The 20,043-nt window shown below is 46.1% G+C and overlaps 1 protein-coding gene across 1 annotated transcript; it reads right to left on the bottom strand.

The window, feature by feature from the left end:
- Positions 1-8,380: 8,380 nt before the first annotated feature.
- Positions 8,381-9,480, bottom strand: NPBWR1 (neuropeptides B and W receptor 1). Its single transcript, XM_043880329.1, has one exon. The coding sequence runs from the start codon at positions 9,374-9,376 to the stop codon at positions 8,381-8,383; it is 996 nt and encodes a 331-aa protein (XP_043736264.1). The 5' UTR covers positions 9,377-9,480.
- Between the last annotated feature and the right edge of the window lie 10,563 nt (positions 9,481-20,043).

Below are 20,043 nucleotides of genomic sequence, written 5' to 3'. Positions count from 1 at the left end.
CTGGCCACAGTGAAACCCGTCTCCAGGCTCCGTGGCCTAGGGATATGAGGGGCTCCAGTGTAGGGAACCTGTTTTTTTATGTGTGTTTTCTTTAAAATTTTTTTTTTTAATTTCAAACTCTTGTTTATAACTCAAAATTCTAATCTTTAGGTTCCCTAATACTTTCAGAGCTTTCCTTGAGAATCTTTTAGCGGACCCTGACTGACAACACTTAATCCTTCCAACATCTGTTGAAATATTTTATGTCGACCTGGTCTCTCTGTATCGCTGGCCCCTCTGGGCCATTTGTTGTTGTTCAGTTGCTAAGTTGTGTCCTCTTCTTTCAAACCCCATGGACTGCAGCACGCCAAGCTTCTCTGTCCTTCACAATCTCTGGGAGTTTGCTCAAACTTATGTCCATTGAGTCAGTGATGCCTTCCAACCATCTCATCATCTGTGCCATCTATTGAATATTTATACAAAGTATTAATAGAGGATGAAATCTAGGAATTCAACTTATGTTGAAGATGTGAAATTTAATGATATTTAAGGGATATAACCTTTTTTAAAAAGCCATTTATCTTTGCTATTACTGAATAAATATGCCCTTTCCATAGAATGCACAATCTCAAAACTAAAGGTTTTATGAAACCTAAATAAACAGAAAATAATATTGAGGTATTACAAAGGGGTTTTACTTTAATGAAAGAGCATTTCCATTCTTTTTTACTTTTTTTTCTTGAAGAGTTTTCTGAATAGTCACAGTATGTCCGTCATACCCCTTACATGAAAGTATAGCAGTTTCAAATAAAATAAATTTCAGTTCTTTGCTTAACCGCGGAAGAATTTTTCATTTAGATTTTCTCATACTCCTAGTATTTACAAAATGAGTTAAAAACTTCTACTCACACAAAACCCTGTGCACAAATATTTATAGCAGCTTTCTTCATAATTGCTAAATCCTGGGAGCAACCAAGATGTCCCTCAGTAGGTAAATGAATTAACAAAGAGCAATACATTTAGGCAATGTCATTCAGCACTAAAAAGAAACGAGCTCTTGGGAATTCCCTGGCAGTCCAGTGGTTAGAACTTGGCACTTTCACTGCCGTGGCCTGGAATTAGTCCCTGGTGGGGGAACTAAGATCTCATGGCATGGTCAAAAAAAAAGAAAAAAGTTTTCAAGGCATGAAAAGACATAGAGGAAACAAGTGCATTTTACTAGCTGAAAGACACCAGGATAAAAAGGTAACATACTGTATGATTTTACCAATTGCTTGCTCGCTTTAGGGCTTCTCAGGTAGCTCAGTGGTAAAGAATCCGCCTGCCAATGCAGAAGTTGCAGAAGACACAGGTGACACGGGTTCGAACCCCGGGTCAGGAAGATCCCCTCAAGGAGGAAATGGCAATCCACTGCAGTATTCTTGCCTGGAGAATCCCAGGGACAGAGAAGCTTGGCAGGCTACAGTCCATGGTGTGGCAAAGAGTCAGACACAACTAAGCGACTGAGTAAGCAAGCAGAATTACTAACTGAAAGAAGCCAGTATAAAAAGGCTACATACCATATAATTTTACCTATAAGACATTCTAAAAAGACAGAACTATGGAGACAGTAGACAGATCAGTGGTTGCTGAAGCTTGGGGAAAGAGGGGTGAGTAGGTGGAGCACTGGGGACGTGACAGCGGCTGCAAGGTGGGGGGACTGAAACCACCCAGTACAATTCTATAACAGTAGATACGGATCATTACACAGTTGTCCAAACCCAAATAGTGTACAACGCAAAGAACAAACCATACAGGGTGTAAATGATGTGTATGTAAGCCCAAGTTCATTGGAGACCTCCAAGAAAGTTATCGCTTTCTGTGTATAGGTGTGACCTCTTCCTCTTTCTCCTTTCTTTCTTCCTGAAGGGAATACAGAAAAGAGGCTGGGCTTGCAGCAGCCGCCTTGTGATGAAGAAGTGGCAAGCAAACAGCTTTTGCTAGGAAAGGTGCCGGCAAGTCTTTAAAGGACCCAGGGACTGCCCTGGTGGCCCAATGGGTCAGACTCCGTGCTCCCAATGCAGGGGGCCCAGATTCGATCCCTGGTCAGGGAACTAGATCCCACATGCCACAACTAAGAACCTGCACGCCACAATGAAGATCCAGGACAGCCAAATAAATTTTTTTAAAAATGTTTTAAGAGGAGTCCAGACATTCAAAGCATCACGGAACCATTGCATCAACTATGCACTGATGACTCCTGACTTATCAGAAAAATTGGCCTCCATCAAAGGAGTTATATGGAGACCAATGTTAGTTATCACTTATTAATTACTAATAAGCTAATCTATTTTATGGTTAATTATCTAAGTTTATCAATATTCACATAGCAGAATTAAGGTTAAGTTTAAATTGATTGTGTTTTGAAAAATCCAAATGTTTGAGGTAACATAAAAATAATATCTAAATATATCTATTGTTAAATTAAAATTCTGATGTTTAAATCCTGTGTACATAACTGGAGAATTAAATTTTAAATTCCCTAGCAATTGTATCCAAGTGTTAGTCACTCAGTCGTGTCTGACTCTCTGTGGCCCCATGGACTGTAACCTGCCAAGCTTCTCTGTCCATGGAATTCTCCAGGCAAGAATACCAAACTCGGTAGCCATTCCCTCCTCCAGGGGATATACCTGACCCAGGGATCACACCCAGGTCTCCTGCATTGCTGGCAAATTCTTTACTTTCTGATCAAACAATTCAAGTAATTATGTTAATCCTCTGTATTTTTGGAATTTGATAATATGTATCCAAACATATCTATAATATGTATCCAAACATATTAGTCAAATTCCAAAAATACAGAATCCTCTGTATTCATAATTACTTAAACTGTTTCAGGCCAGAGTTATCTTAATTATGGCTATCTGTTTTAAGAATAAAGCTATAACTATCAATATTTTTAATTTTGTGGGTTGAACTTTGTAATTTTTATTTTTCAGAAATGTCACATAGTCACAAGAAGAAATTCTGTTCTGGAAGAAACCTGGTGAAATTACTTATGCAAAAGATCCAATCAGCTTGAATAACTTTTTTTCTTACAAAAATTATCTCAGTGCGCCCTCTGGTGGCTTTTCTGAAAAATAGACTTTTATCTACTCAAGTTGAAAGTTTACCGAAAGGAAACTCAGAAACAATTGACTGCAAGGAGATCAAACCAGTCAGTTCTAAAGGAAATCAGTCCTGAACATTCATTGAAGGACTGATGCTGAAGTTTAAGCTTCAGTACTTTGGCCACCTGATGTGAAGAATGGACTCATTGGAAAAGACCCTGATGCTGGGAAAGATTAAAGGCAGCGAGAGAAGGGGAGGACAGAGGATGAGATGGTTGGATGGCATCACCGACTCCATAAGACATGAGTTTGAGCAGGCTCCGGGAGCTGGTGGCGGACAGGGAAATCTGATGTGCTGCAGTCCATGGGGTCGCAAAGAGTCAGACATGACTGAGCGACTGAACTGAACTGAAACAATTGATATGAAAATGGGTACAAATGGTAAAATATGAAAAAACTCTCTTAACTCTGACTACCTGGATTTAAAGATACTCATTTATCCCTTGGAGAAGGCGATGGCACCCCACTCCAGTACTCTTGCCTGGAAAATCCCATGGACGGAGGTGCCTGTTGGGCTGCAGTCCTTAGGGTCACTAAGAATGGGACTCGACAGAGCAGCTTCACTTTCACTTTTCACTTTCATGCATTGGAGAAGGAAATGGCAACCCACTCCAGTGTTCTTGCCTGGAGAATCCCAGGGACGGGGGAGCCTGGTGGGCTGCTGTCTCTGGGGTCGCACAGAGTCGGACACGGCTGAAGCGACTTAGCAGCAGCAGCAGCATTTATCCCTCTGTTCAAAAAGGTTCATTGATACCTGCTGTTAAAGATGAAAAGTGAAAGTGTTAGCCACTCAGTCGTGCCTGACTCTTTGTGACCCTACAGACTGTAACCCGCCAGGCTCCTCTGTCCATAGGATTCTTCAGGCAAAAATACTGGAGTGGGTTGCCATGCCCTCCTCCCCGGTCTCCTGCATTGCAGGCAGATTCTTTACCATCTGAGCCACCAGGGAAGCCCCCCCATCTGTAGGGAGAGAGTTCCCAAAAGGGACTTTCTGTTCCAGCTGGGGGAGCGTGCAGTTCACGGATCCTGATGTTTCTCAGAGATGCCAGTTTACCTTTTCTTCCCTTTCCGCATCTTTTTTTCTTTTCTTTTAATTGATGTGATAGAATATCTTCATATAACTTTATGAGATATGGTATAAATATATGTAGCTTGCCCTAAATTTAAGGACAATATCCTCTATTGTGAAACTCTGCTCTGTATAAAGAGGTGCCCTTAACTTTCTGTTCTGCTTCAATGGCGCACCTGGGCCCAGGTCCTTACGCACGAAGCACGCAGGTTACAATGTATGTGGTCCTTTTGGGGTTGAGCTCTACATGCAGCCGGCCCTGGTCAAGGAATTTTTATTTTTATATAAACTTCAACAACACCGCACACTTTCAAGACTGCATTAGAACTGAAGTTTTACTATTAAATTTTATCTTTCCTTTGTACATGACGTGGCAATAGTAGGTATATCTTGCCTGGTCCACAAATTATTTCAAAGACATCCATGTTTTCTATGGTCTGATAACTTCAGATTACACACTGCAACCAAGTTCATCTCTGCTGGAATAGGATGAGACAGTTCCTAGAACAGGAACCAGATGGCGCTGATTGGTCCTGATTGGTCTTTTGGTCCTTGCCAAATCAACCCACTTCCGGTATCCCACTTTGTATGTAAAACGGGGACCGAAGTGCCAGACTGGAAACCATCCTCGTAAAAGAGCCTTAGGAAAGCAGTCTCTGACATGTTCCTTAGCTAGACAAGGGCAATGATCCTACAGAATCATCTAGCCAGAACATCGTTTGTTGCTATTTCCCCAGCATGTTGCTGAGGATAGGAGTTTTCAGGAAGTCGAGGGGTTTTCTAGTGAGCTTCTCTACCATGACCATTCGTGTGCCATGCCTGTGCATTCAGCTAGCTGAAATAGCAATGTGTATGCTGACAATTTAAGCCATTTCTCTTCCCTTCTCACTCTCCACACAAGCTGCTCAAATATTCAAGAAATGAATGAAATAACAAGCTTATTATCCTTTTTCCATCCAGCATATGACCCAGGGTTTTTGTGCTAATTGGCAGTTTTACATCATTTTCACAATCAACCAAAATAAGAGGTGAGGGGATTTCACCCTTAACCTTATCCTGTCAAGTACTTCTATCTATTTATTGCTTATCCATTAGATAACATTTCCCTGAAAGCAGTATTTTTAAAATTAATGACACATAAATGCTAAGGTGACTGAATTATGGATCCCATGTTCTCAGAAGTAGAATATAAACTCTTCACACAGAATGTTTCCGCTTTTATTTGAACAAGAGCTTCCTTGCCATGGACTAGCAGACTTTCTGCATTTCTCTAGAGAATGCCTAAGCACATATATTACATAAGTGTACCAAGTAAAACCTAGTAAAACCAAGTGGACATTTTAAAATAACAGAGGTGGTAGAACCAAACAACACAGTTTACAGGAAGGCTGCAAAAATTCAACACAGAGTTAAAACCTTTGCAATGCAATGAGGTGAGTAAATTCTACTCTGGCATGGCTACTGGCATAGTTATTTTGCTTGGTACCTAAGTCATAAGAAGGTAGCCTGAGACTTATAGTATGGAGTCCTACATGCTATTATGAAGGCAATAACCTAGAAACAATGATACAACAGTTTATCCAACGGTGTAGAAAGCCAGGAGGAAACAAGTTCTGGGTCCCATTTAATCACACACACACACAAGGATGCCAGTCCACACCTGGACAACACAGCCGTGTCAGTCCTACATTTTTTCCAGTGATCTTCTTGTGGATTCAAAGACAGCCAGGCTGATCCGTGTGTGTGTAGGGGGTAGGGAGTGGTGCCACTGATAGGCGGGTCACATGGCTCTGCCCCGATGTGTATCCCGAGGATGTCAAAGTAGTCACTGAGTTTACGAAGACAGATGAGGCTTCACATCTGGGTTTGTGGCAGAATATCCCCTTTGCTTTTTGTCCATCACCTCAAAGGATGAGCAGTTAGTTACTCTACACTTACATTTTTAACATTGAAAAACTACTGAGGATTCACAAAATAATTTTGTGAGTCACAAAGAAAGTAAATAGAATGTTTCCAAGAAATTTGAAAGATACTAAAATGAATTCCAAGAGGGCTCTGAAACCCACCAACAGAGCACTGTTCAAATGCCATCAAAATGCACTGGAAATAGAAAACCATATTCTGAAGCTATTAATACTATTATTTGTCACCCAAGGTATGTTTCTAAATTTACATTTTCTATTTTTTTTTAATTTTTTTTATTAGTTGGAGGCTAATTACTTCACAACATTTCAGTGGGTTTTGTCATACATTGATATGAATCAGCCATAGAGTTACACGTATTCCCCATCCCGATCCCCCCTCCCTCTAAATTTACATTTTCTAAACTGATAGCTATGAATCACCCCGTTGTTCCTAACAGCTTTGGGAGCCAAGGAAGCAATTCTTATTCATGAAAATCAGGAAGGGAGTTAGTGTCTTCCTTGAGAAAAAAAAAACTCCCTTCCTGATTTTCCATTTCATTTATTTTGTTAAAAGTATTTTAAAGCTAAGAGAAAGTGGTTAATGTCCATTAATCTAAGTTAACAAATCCTGCCACACCAGCAACACTACTTTAGATCACACCTAATCCTGACCGTAGGAAACAAATACTTTTAGAAATTTTCATTCTTGTTTGGAATTCATCCCAAAGGAAAAAAAAAATCTTTTAAAACACTCACTAATGACTGAAGTCTGGTTAATGCTCTGCCCTCAGGTCTGAAGACTATAGATGGCTGGGCAAAGCCAATATCAGTCCTCCATTAATTCACTTTTGTCTCCTGTAAGTTAAGATAAGATAAAGATAGGGTGCTGTCTGGTTTCCTTTCTCAGCTTGGACCAGACATCACCCAGGGCCCTGTGGAAAGGAACCCAGGAGACATTATTATAAGGTCTCATCATTTCAGCTCCCTCTGAGGTGAAGAGGATGAAGCATATGAGGAGAAAGGGAACGCTGGAATGGATGCGCATCTCCTCTTGATCTCATTAAGTCCACAAAAGCCTGTGAGGTTAGTACACGTTTTTGTACACGTTTTAGTACACACATATTTATAAAGTTCTCAACTTCGAAAAGCAATATGCACACAAAGAATTGCAACGGACGCTCCAAGCTGAACTAGAGGTCGTCAGGAGCAGAGGGGCGTAGGGGTAGCGAATCCCTCTGCAGAAGGAAGCGATGACGAGTAACCCAGCCACAGAAAGAGCGGCTTCGCAGCTGCGCTCGCTCACCTGTACACACAGCGCTGTTTGGGATGCTCGGCGCCTGCAGTGGCTCCACCAGGGGGCGCCACAACCCTGCCGGGGACTGGACTCCTGGCCTTTCTGGAGCCTGGCCGGCAGGGCTCCGCGGTGACCACAGGGGTGGGAAAGTGGAAAGGCTAAGAGAGAAGTGGCTGGGTCACGAAGGGGTTATCACCGCTTTTATATTAATAACTGTTATGTAGACATCACAGCCCATTTCCATCCTCCTCCACCCAAAGCCTCGGCTTCCGCTAGACGCGCGCGCGCGCGCACACACACACACATTCACACACACACACACACACACGCACACATTCATCTCCTGCCCCGCCACCCGAGCTGCTCTGTGTCCCCCGCGAAGCCCCGGGCGGCCTCAGCCTCTCTCCAGCTAGGCTAGATGGGAGCGCCCGCGCGCGCCCCGACCCTCTTCCCCCGCGGCGAGAGCGCGCGGAACAGCTCCAGGGGCCCGCGCCAGTCTGCTCTCCAGCTGGAGCAGCGCAGACGGTCGCTGCTGGAAATCCGAGAAGCCGAGTATGGAGCCGACGCCAGCGCGCCCGAAGCATCCTCGGGCCTCTCCCCTGACGGCGCCAAGGGCTCCTCCTAGATTCGGGCTGCGCTCGGCTGGGGCGGGAGGCTAGAGGGGAACGGGAAGAGGGTCTCAGCATCACGACCCCCTTCCTCCCCTCCCGTGTCAAAGTCAGGGGTTGCCTCGGTGCTCTTTGGCATTAGGCAGCCGTCTGTGCGCTGTCAGCCGCAGCGGTCCCCAAGCTCCGCGGGCTCCCGGAGCACCCCGAAGTCTCGGCAAATTCAAGTTGCGCGCGCAGCCACAGAGCTTCCGAGGCCGGAGGTGCCGGGACAGGCCGGAGAATCCGCATCTCTAGCAAGCTGGGAGAGGGGTTGCGGGGGCGCCGCGGGTCCGGAACCACCCTGAGCGACCCCTAACGCCGGCTCCTTGCGAGCGGGCTCAGCAGGCGGCGCGACATGCCAGCCGCTGGCGGAGGCTCCGGCGGAAGCTGTCGTCGAGGAATGCGTAGAGGAAGGGGTTGAGGCAGCTGTTGGCGTAGCTCAGGCTGGTGATGAAGTAGGACACGGCGATGACCAGCGGCGTCTGCGGGAGGTCGGTGGTGAGCGCCACCACGGTGCTCAGGTGGTAGGGCGTCCAGCAGAGGAGGCACACGGCCAGGATGGCCACCACCAGGACGGTCACCCGCTTCTTGGCGCGGTCCAGGGCCTTGGCGTGGCTGTCGAGGCGTATGGCGCGCAGCCGGCACAGCAGCGAGGTGTAGAGGACGCAGATGGTGGACACGGGGATGGCGAAGCCGAGCACCAGCGTGTAGAGGCGGCTCGCGCGCCACCACAAGGCCTCGGGCTGTGGGAAGACCAGCACGCACTGGCGCCTGCCCTGCTCCTCGTCGAGCCGCGCGAACACCACGAAGGGCAGCACCACCAGCGTCGCGACCCCCCAGACGGCCAGGCTCACCGCGCGCGCGGCGCCGTACGTGCGGCCGGCCACCCGGCGCGACTCAGCGGTGGCCAGCACCACCAGGTAGCGGTCGGCGCTCATGACCGTGAGGAAATAGAGGCTGGAGAAGGTGTTGTACTGGTCGACGGCCACGACGAGCTTGCATAGGAGCTCCCCGAAGGGCCAGCGCCGCAGCAGAAAGTCCGCGATGTTGACAGGCAGCACGAGCGTGAAGAGCTCGTCGGCCACGGCCAGGTTGAGGATGAACAGGTTGGTGACGGTCTTCCTGCGCGGCGCCCGCAGCAGCACGAACAGCACCGCCGAGTTGCCCGCCAGCCCCACAGCGCAGATCACCGCATACACAACGGGCACGGCCACGGCCAGCGGCGGCGGCAGCGGCGGCGGCAGCCCGGACGCATTGGGGCAGCCGAGCGTGGGCGCGGGCTCAGGGCACGACGTGTTGGCGCGCTCCGGCCCCCAGTACGACGCGTTGTGCATCCTGGCGAGGACAGAGACTCGGTCTTCTCCGCCGCTGCCCCGCGGGGGCTCTGCGGTCCCGGGGACCCGACCGGCTCCCGGAGCCCGTCTCCGGCCTTCCAGGGGAGGTCGGTTCCCGCCGCCTTCTCCGCGCACCGGCGCAGCGAACTCCGGGGCTGCGAGGCGGAATGGACGGAGGGCACCACTGAGGCTCGCGGACCACGCGCAGCTCTGCGGAGAAGAGCAGTTCCGAAGGGAGGGGGCGGCTGGCCCCCAACCTGCCTCACGTGATCGCTGTCGGCCACCTGTTGAAATCTTCCTCTGACCCGTTGGCTACATCAAGGAAGTGCTAGAGAGAAGAGCCTTACCTCTACAGGAAAAACACAAACCCACTTCCCCTACCTGAGCTCCCACCCCGCCCCCGGAGGTCCGAGTCAGCCCAGAGAGTCCTGCAGAGGCCAGCTTGGGTCCCCCGAGGTTCCGTGCGCCCCCCGGGAACAGCGCGCCCAACAATAGCCGCTGCCTCACCCGGTCAATGCAGGGACCGGGTCTGCGTCTTCGCGAGCTGGCTGGAGAGGCAGCGGCGGCGCGGGCGGGCTGCGCGCCCTCTCCCGGTGTGAGCCCCGAGGCGGCCGCCCGAGGCTCCTCGGGTCCCGCCTCGCGCCTGGAAGCCGTGGGCTGGTGCAACCCAGACCGCGCGCCCTGGAGACCTGACCGCTGTCCCCAGCGCCCAACCGCAAGCAGAATAAATAGGTCTCGAATCGAGAAACGCATTACCCGAAACTTGAGGAATCACTTTCTTCCTTCCAGGAGTGTGACCTCACTTGGTTTGAATTAATGAAAAACTCTTCTGTTAAGGCCTAAGGAAAAGCAAACTTAGGAAAAAAAAAGAAAGAAAAGCAAACTTAGAGTCTGTTTTAAAATGCAGTTAAGGCTCCTATTCCAGTTTTTTTACATTATACCCCCAATTTGTTGTTTAGTCGCTAAGTCGGCCGGAATCTGTGCGATCCCACGACTGTAGCCCGCCAGGCTCCTCTGGCCATGGGAGTCTCCAAGCAAGAATACTGGAGTGGGTTGCCATTTTCTCTTCCAGGGGATCTTCCCGACCTAGGGATCCAACCTGGGTCTCCTGCACTGGCAGGCGGATTCCTTACCACTAAGCCTCTGGGAGGCCCCGTAAAAGAAAAAAAATATATGTATTGAATGCTACAAAAAATGCTCACAACAATTTTAGAAAGCTACATTCAAAACAGTAAACAAAACATTTAAAAAACACAAAAAATTTAAAACATTTTCTAAAAGTTTTAAAAAATTCCTGTTTTCTTCCTCCACCATCCTTTGGGAGAGCCAGCAAATTACAGCTCAGGAGTCTGTCCTGCGTCCCTGGGTCAGTCACCCTTTTACAGGAGCAAGAGCCGGAGTAACATGTGTGTTTGGTCCTTTGTGAGGCCTTGGTAGAGGAGAGGGCCTAAGACACTGAGGAGGAGACTGGAAGCAGCCAGTGGAAGAAGCTTGGAAGGGGCAGAAATCCAGATGCTTTCCTTTACCCACTCAGTCCTCTTTTTACTAGAATCTGTATAATTTTGATTTCCCTGCAGTTTCATGCTTTGTGTGAAAAAAATGACAAGAGAGTCAGGCTACGTCCATGAGCAAAAATGTGACAAACACCACATGGTGTTAAGTGAAAGAAAAAAAAATATATAGCACAGATAGTGTACATATAACACATATGTATACTTATGCATCCCTGGATAGGGAAGATCCCCTGGAGAAGGAAATCACAACCCACTCCAGTATTCTTGCCTGGAGAATCCCATGAACAGAGGAGCTTGTCAGGCTACAGTCCACAGGGTCACAAAGAGTCAGACACAACTGAGCAACTACCTAACACACGTGCATGTATATGTCTATATGTGTGTGAATATAACTACTTCATTTGCAAGCATTTGAATACTTTCTAGCTTTTAAATTACTGATTTCCAGCTTAACTGCATGTGGACAGAGACCAAACTCAATACGATCTCAATTCATTGGCATTTGTTGAAACATTACCCTGATACCAAAACCAAGAAAAGACATTAACAAGGAAGGAAAACAACAAATTCATGTATTTCATGAACAGAGATGAAAGAGACTCAACAAAATCTTAGCAAATTGAATCCAACATTGTGTCAAGAACATTGTACAACATAACCACATGGGATTTACCCCAGGTACACAAGCTTGTTTCAACGTTTAAAAATCCGTTCATATAATCTATCACATCAACAGCCATTTGAAGGGAAATCACATATCGTGCCCATAGAAACGGCAAAAGCATTTGACCAAGTTCAACCCCCATTCATGATAAAACTCTCAGCAGGAAGAACTTCATCACCTGGAGAAGGAACATTTACCCCAAAAACCCTCCAGGTAACATCACACCTGATGATGAGAAGTTAATACACACTTTCCCCCTAGATTGGAGCAAAGCAACAGTGTTCCTTCTCACCACTCTTTTTCATATTGTACTGGAAATCCTAGCTAATGCAATAGGAAGTCTTTCTTTTTACTTGCCCCTGACCTGCCAACAGGACTCAGGGGAAGGTCCTGGCACACAAGGGCACTATCCCCAGAGATCTACAAAGAGCATGGGGAGGGCGGGGCGGGGGGGGGGGCGGGAAGTTGGACAGGGCCTAGAGACCAGAGTCTGCTCTGGTCCCATTGTCCCTGCAAGCCCCACAAACATCTGTTCACCAAACACCTGCTTGTCCATCTCCATGTGACCTGTCTCATCTTTGCTGAAGTCCCCACCCCCTCTCCTCCTCTCAGATGCCATAGAACCCTTGACTTGTCCTGGGGCCTCATAGGACTGGGCCCCTGTGTGTATGTAATTAAATCTGAGTTTCTCTTATCAGTCTGTCTCGCAACAGTTTAATTCTTGGACCAGCCATAAGAACCTAGAAGGAGAAGAGGGAAATGCTTTTCTTCTCAAATAGCACTCTAGCATCAGTTTGCTTTTGCAGCTTAGGAAGATAAGATAATAAACACAAATTGCTCCAATGTGTCTTCATATTGGAACCCCGTGTGCCATAAGCATCACTAAGACTGAGAGATGGGTGATGAAGGTGCTGGCAGCCTCAAGTCTGAGGGCAAAAGTGTATGTATAATGCTGCTTTGTTTACCCAGATGTTCCCTGGAAGACATTTCTAGTAATAAAATAAGTTGCAACATTTTTCTGCCTTCCTTTGTTTTTTTTGACATAAAGCTTCTTAGAGCTGCTTGGTTATTACTGTTGCAAAATGAAATGCTTTGATGACACTAAACAGATGACAGCACTTTCTGAGTTCTGCTGCAATGTACTCCTGAGGGATTCACAGAAGGAAACAATGATCAAAACAAAGTGGTCACTGAGTTTATTCACCAAGTCCTGGCAGGGGGTGGGGGGGGTGGGGGAACAGACAAAGCACAAACTCTGTTACAAACCATGGACTTTGATTAAAATAATTGATGGATACCAGTTCATTGATTGTAACAGATGTACCACACTGGTTCAAGATGTTAGTAAGAGGATAATTCCTCATCATTATACTGGAAGGCAGGTCAGTAGCACAGAAACTAACACCGCAGTAGAGTTGAAGTCCAAAATATGGTACCTACGGGGACCAGGCACTTACTGGCCAACTCATGGCTGATTATGCGTTATCCCAGGCTGGCGTGTTCACCCAGGAGAGGCTGGGTGCTTTTCTGACCAGGCTGACTCAGCAGCACTTTATCCAATAGAACAAGTGCTCTAATAATTAGTTCAAATAGTGAATCTTAAAATTTTTATGTCTTCTTTCATCCGAGAGTTTATAATTGTTCCATTTAAAATCTTGCTGTGTCGTTTATTCACCTTCCTTTCTTCTCTCACTAATAGTGGCCCCAAGCAGTCCTAATTTCTTAGTCAGCTCTGTCTGGTGTTAGTTAAATAATTTATTTCCTTTACTTCCTGATGGCCGGGGTCAAGTTCTCGCAGAGTGGGCTGGAAGAAAATATCACCAAAATGTTATCTGAGATTTGTCTGCCTCAGGGTGTGGGGAATGCATGACATATACAACAGTCACTGAGGAATCCTAATGCATAAGACAATGTGTAGAACACCAAGAAACAGGATGGTGAGAAAGCAGCCATCAACAAGGCAAGAGTTCTGCAAGGTAATCATAAATCGAAGTGAAAAATAGTAGAACCAGGAGGTGAAGGCCAAAGACGTTTCTTATTGCAAGTCCTCTCAGAATCCTACGAATACTAACGTTAACCAGGAATGCCAGTTCATACCGCAGTAGGTTACCAGAGAACATTTCTTTATGTGGATGCTTCCCAGAGATAGGCATTCTTCAGAACACACCTTAGAAAATGCAGCAAAGAATACAGTGCCATAATAAAAATGAAGTAGTGCTGAGGCAAAGTCTGGTGAGAAGAACTGTTCTTCCCAGTGAGGGGAAAGCAAGGGAGGCCCCACTGAGGAGGTGGTGTTGCAGCTTATCTCTGAAGGATACGATGAGGAAAAGCTGATATGGACAGTCCTGGTCAAAGAGCATGAACAACAGAATGAGACATGAAAGTGTATAGTGTACCTTGAGAATGATTTTCGCATTCTGTTCTAGGAGACTAGGAGAGTGGTGCACCATTGACCAATAATAGAGAGAAAGAAACATAAACTTTGACCAGAATGACCTGGAAGATGAAGGAAGATGAAGGAGACAGAGGTAAGGGACTATTTGGGATTTGTTAAATGTGTGATGAAGAAGTTCTTGGTGTGGTTTTCAAGAGACAAGTGAGACTGGAGATTAGAACAGAACCCTAAGGAGAAAATAAAGATCTGAGGGATCCTTTCCTATCAAACATCCAGAAATATGGGACCAGAGAAAGTAGCCTATTAGAGATCAACCCTTGATGATGTTAATCACAATACCTCAGAAAGCAAATTACTTGATAAAGCTCTCAAAATCACATCCATCTTTACAGCAGCAGAGAATAAGAGTTCTGATCATAGATGTAATCCTCTTAAAGATGAAATGACCTTCTTTGTTCTTTGTTATGAGATCATAACACACAGGATAGTCAAATGGTAGTCTCTCAGGAAATTAATTATAGCAGAATTTCATCCTAACTCTGATATCTCAGCCATCTTTCATGTTGTTTGAAAGAAAACTGGTCTACCTTCTCTGGCATGACAGATAACGGGAAATATCCACCTATATCAATTTGTGTGTGTGTGCTAAGTTGCTTCAGTCATGTCCGACTCTGTGACCCTATGGACTGTAGCCCACCAGGTTTCTCTGTCCATGGGATTCTCCAGGCATGAATACTGCAGTGGGTTGCCCTGCCCTCCTCCAGGGGCTCTTCCTGACTCAAGGATCGAACCTGTGTCTCTTATGTCTCCTGCATTGGCAGGTGGGTTCTTTACTACTCGTGCCACCTGGGAAGCCCACATCAGTTCATTATCAGTAGTTAATGGATTGGCTGAATGGTCAGTGAGGGACACAGAAAGGACAGGATTGGAAGACTAGTGACAAAGAAGCTTGGGGTGTCCATGTACCTCGGTGGACAGATCTCTCAAATGGGGTTTGTATTAATTATGTGTTGCTATCTGTTACAGCAAATGACGCTCCAAAACTTGGTGAATTAAAATAACAACCCAGTAATGACTTAGCTGGTTCCCTGCTTCACCATCTGCTGAGGATGCAGTCCAGGTGTTAGAGCTGCTGTCTCCTGGAGAGGATCTACCTCCAGCGAAAGTGATTGTGGGCAAGAGTCAGTTTCTGGATCAGGAAGCCTTAGTCCCTCACATGGGCTGCTGGCCATGACCCGCCCCTCATCACATGACAGGTCGCCCTCACGGTCAGGGCAGGAGGAGCCAGACAGTCTCTTGTCACCTCAGTGGCATGTGAGCACATTTCATTTCCTGGAAGCAAGACCTTGAGTCCAGCCCATGCTCAGTGGGAGGGCATCACTCAGGGATATGAATGCCCGGAAGCAGAGACAGCGGGAAGCACTATTCGAGGCTGCCCACCCACCACACTCTCCTGTGAATACTCATCCAAGGGCACCCATGGCCGAGGGGGCTCTCAGGACCCAGGGACACAATATGCACTCTGTGGATTCAGTCAGCATCCTCCCCCCAGCCCCCTGTACCTTTCCACAGACAAGAGAAAGGTATCCATGGTGATAAGGATGCTATTCATGGCTCCGGCCAACACACACTTCTCTTCACCGAGGCTGACCTTGCTCTCTGCTGCCTCATCTGCCAACAGCAGAGAGAAATGCCTTAGACCCAAACAGGGAACAATTCTCCAGGAGGAACAACCAGCTACCTGGTTGCAGGTTGGCCACTCTGGTTCTGTTCTATCACAGAGGACAGAGATTCATCCTCATTGCATGTTGGCTTTACATGTTAGTCTTTAGGGAGCAGATTTTTCAGTGGAAGATGATTGAATGTGAGGATGTTCACATGGGCTGTGACAGGCACGATGACCTGTGGGACTGTGGGGCTGACTCAAGGAGGTGAACATAGCTTTCATCTCTGTGTTTTGACTGTCAGGCACATAGGAGGTGCTCAAAAAGTGTTTAACAGATGAATCAGTACATTCAAATTACTGTATCAAAGGATGCTACTGAGTTCATCATGAACTTTCTCAAGTGATATTGTCATTTCAAATATTTCAGAGAAGATGTTTCAATCCAAGCGTTGTCTTCAGATTTTCCGTTACTGCTCGGGGTAGTGGAGGAAACTTTGCAAGCAAGGATCCCTTCAGATGAAACCAATTATGTGCTGCCTGCATGGCACCCACACAGAGGTGGTCCTGGCTGTTGGTCATTATCCGTGTGTCTCTGTGGTTATGCTCGGCCAGCCTTGTAACTTGCGAGGCGCCTGTAAAACTGACCATATTTACAGCTCGACTGTCAGATTGGCTGGCAGACAATGCATGTATGACTTACGTTTCTGTCACTTAAAGGTCACAAGACTTTAATAAAAGACTAACGGCTATTATCATTCATCTCCTTTCTTTTATGTCCCTATGTGAGAAACACAGGTAATACTGATAATTTTGGAGGTTCTTATTAAGGTACTTAGAATATAATACTGAGACCTGGAAAAGATGTAAGATGGCATAATAACCCCGTATGTGTATGGCAATTTACTACTCAGAACTTAACATCTCTACACAACATGGGCTTTCCCCCTCTTTGCTGTGATTTGAAAGAGTTCTGCTGCCGTGTTCCTGGGCAGGCTCCCCCAGATGACCTGTACCTTCCCAGTACTGCACAGGCCTGAAGAATCAAAGACACACACCTTGGCTGCCCCCAGAAGAGCTCTGGGCCCCACAGCGTGATACCCAAGACCACATTGCACTAGAAGCTCTGAGAAACCAACACTGTTTGCAAGGCTTCCCTGGGAAAACATCATGTGTGTGGAACCCCAGCATCTCCCGCCCAAGTTGTAGGTGCCTTACATACATGCGTGCTTAATCGCTTCAGTCATATCCAACTCTTTGCGACCACATGGACTGTGTCCTCTGTCCATGTGGATTCTCCAAGCAAGAATACTGGGGTGGGTTGCCATGCTCTCCTCCAGGGGATCTTCCCAACCCAGGGATTGAACCCGCATCTCTTATATCTCCTGCATTGGCAGACATGTTCTTTACCACTAGCACCACCTGGGAAGTCTGAAGATGCCTGAGGGAAACTGAATCTATGAATCCTGTAAAGTTCTAATTGTTTCAAGACTAGCTCATATGAAGGAACTGGTCAAGAAGTCTTACAGTTTTGATGATTGAAACCAAGATGGATATTTTCATGTCACTTTCTGTGATAGCCCAAAGGAAAGTGGGAGTGTTTGTAAGGACAATGGCAGAAAGCTCATTCTGGTAAGAAACTTAGGTTTACTGGAAGTGCGTGAAGTGCCAGGTTCACCTGTGTCATCTTGTCTAATTCTCAGCTCAGTGCTGTTACTTCCTGCCATCGTCTCAATGAGGAGGCTAGGCGTGGACAGCAGGATTGAAGGTCACAGAGTGGTAAGCAGATGCTGGCGAGTTTAGAATCAGACCAGCCATTGCTCCTAATTACTCCCCCAGACTGCATTTCTCCTTCGATTATTGCTATACAAGGCCAGGAAAAGAAATAAGATGTCCAGGACCCCTTATAAATAAGTAACACAATTCTGAGTATTTAAGAAAAAAAAATAGGCCATGCAAGCAAGCCTTGAAATTACATCCAATTAAGCTGTCTGATTTGCCTAATATTTTTCCAAACTGCAGACACTTTTGTTTACCAGAGAACACTTTACTTAAATTTTTGGTTCTTAATAGCACTCAAGGACGTCCCTGGTGGTTCAGTGGATGAGAGTCCACCTGCCAGTGTAGATGACTCCTGTTCGATCCCTGGTCTGGAAAGAGTCCTCGTGCTGTGGAGCAGCTAAGCCCGTGAGCCACAGCTTCTGAAGCCTGAGTACCTAGAGCCAGCGCTCCGCAACAAGGGAAGCCACAGCCAGGGGAAGCCCAAGCAGTGCAGCTACAGGGCAGCCCCACTCACTGCAACCAGAGAAAGGCCGCGCAAAGCAATGGAGACCCAGGGCAGCAAAAACAAAATAAACAAGTATATAAATTATTTTTAAAAATAGTACTCAATAACTCTTGATAGTATGTTAGTGACATGCAACCATCGTGTATCCGGGTTACTTCAGGTCAGTTTGATAACTGTTTGATAAACCAAGAGGGTGACGTCATAGCTACCCAGGGGACTCTTTGTGTCCTCTCCTCTCCCCACTCAGCTGTTTTCTTTTCACTGATGAGGCCAGAGACAGCCCTTAATAAGGTGCAGGAATAATACGGCAGCCTCTCTAAAATATCACGTTATCAACTCTCTGATAAAGCTTAATTTTCTGAAGAATTTTTCTTTTGTAGATGCATTCAGTCTATAGTCCCTGGGGTCGCAAAGAGTCAGACACAACCGAATGACTAACACTTTAATTTTTCACTCTTTTCACTCACTTAATTTAGGAAGAATATGTACTTTTGTATTACATATAATGACTCCATGTAATAGTTCAGTTCAGTCGCTCAGTCATGTCTGACTCTTTGTGACCCCATGAACTGCAGCACGCCAGGCCTCCCTGTCCACCACCAACTCCCAGAGTCCACCAAACCCATGTCCATTGAGTCGGTGATGCCATCCAACCATCTCATCTTCTGTCATCCCCTTCTCCTCCTGCCTTCAATCTTTCCCAGCATCAGGGTCTTTTCAAATGAGTCAGCTCTTCGAATCAGGTGGCCAAAGTATTGGAGTTTCAGCTTCAACATCAGTCCTACCAATGAACACCCAGGACTGATCTCCTTTAGGATGGAGATCATGTAATAAGTAGATATTAATTGAGTGCCAGACATTCTGATATGGGTCAGTTATAATCATCATAATTTGAAATAATTTTTTACATTTATATTTTATGATCTTCCTAGCAAAGGTTCTGAGAGAGTCATTTCCTAGGCAGGTTGATAAGAAGTCTAGGGGTCCCCAAGGAGAGAGATGTCTGGGATATTCAAGGAGGAAGAAAGGACAAACTTTTTTACTTTTTTTCCTCTACATTCCTTAGGATTATATAACAATAATGTATCCTGCCTAAGGACAGCCTTTGGATTAAACCCTCTGGCTAATTCTGTTATATTAAAACATAAATTATGGGAGTAGGTCTGGTCTTTACAAGGATGTATCCTGCCTGAGGATGATCTTTGGATTAAACCTTCTGGCCAACTCTGTTATCTTAAAATGTAAATTATGGGAGTGGGTCTGGTGAGGTCTTTGCAGCCTCCAGACATTCTTTGGATTCATTGTAGAGTATATAACTCCATTGCTAACACTAGGAAAGGGGGTACTCTTTTGCCCCCTTCTGATGCCTATGTCAGAAGCTTTCTCTATCTCTTTTATACTTTAATAAAACTTTATTACACAAAAGCTCTGAGTGATCCAGCCTCGTCTCTGGCCCCGGATTGAATTCATCTCCTCCGGAGGCCAAGAATCCCGCGTCTCATCGTTCAGCAACAACCTTTCAGTTCTAAATAATTAAAGTTTATTTCCAACTAAAATAAAGTTAAAATATAAACTCTGGTACATGAATTTGTAACGAGACCATAATTCTAAAGAAATAGAATGCCACCATTATAATTAGTCTATTCTTTTAACTTGAAGCCCTTTAAAACTAAGAAATGGAGCTGTCTACACCTCAAGTTTGGTCAGTGCACACTCCACATAACCCCACTCAGGGACTCTTGTTGAGATGCACTTTTGAGTAGGTTCCAGGCCCAGCAGTAATCAAAAGGCACAATAAGCTTGAGAAGTTCCATGAGGAGTCTTAACAGGAGGACCAAGAAATGTGTAGGTAACACTTGGGAAAATAGGCAAGAAATAAGAAATAATGCATCCTGCAACTGGCCTCAGTGCAGGAGGAGGGTCTCTGGAGTGCTGAACCCCTGAGTTCTCCAAGTTGTAAGGAATGACTCAGGGTGCAGGTCCCCCTTTAAGTTGGGCACGAGAGGCCGGGGGTGAAAGAGAAAGAGAGCAATGAGTTAAACCAGCCTGGGGCCAGCTATCTAGAAGAACCGTGGGTGTAGTCACCAGCAAATAGGACTGACTGGAAAGTGAAAGTGAAAGTTGCTCAGTCATGTCTGACTCTT

The sequence above is a fragment of the Cervus elaphus genome, chromosome 21 (assembly GCF_910594005.1).
Source record: "Cervus elaphus chromosome 21, mCerEla1.1, whole genome shotgun sequence".
NCBI classification, from domain to species: Eukaryota; Metazoa; Chordata; class Mammalia; order Artiodactyla; family Cervidae; genus Cervus; species Cervus elaphus.
This window is presented reverse-complemented; position numbering and strand designations above follow the sequence as displayed.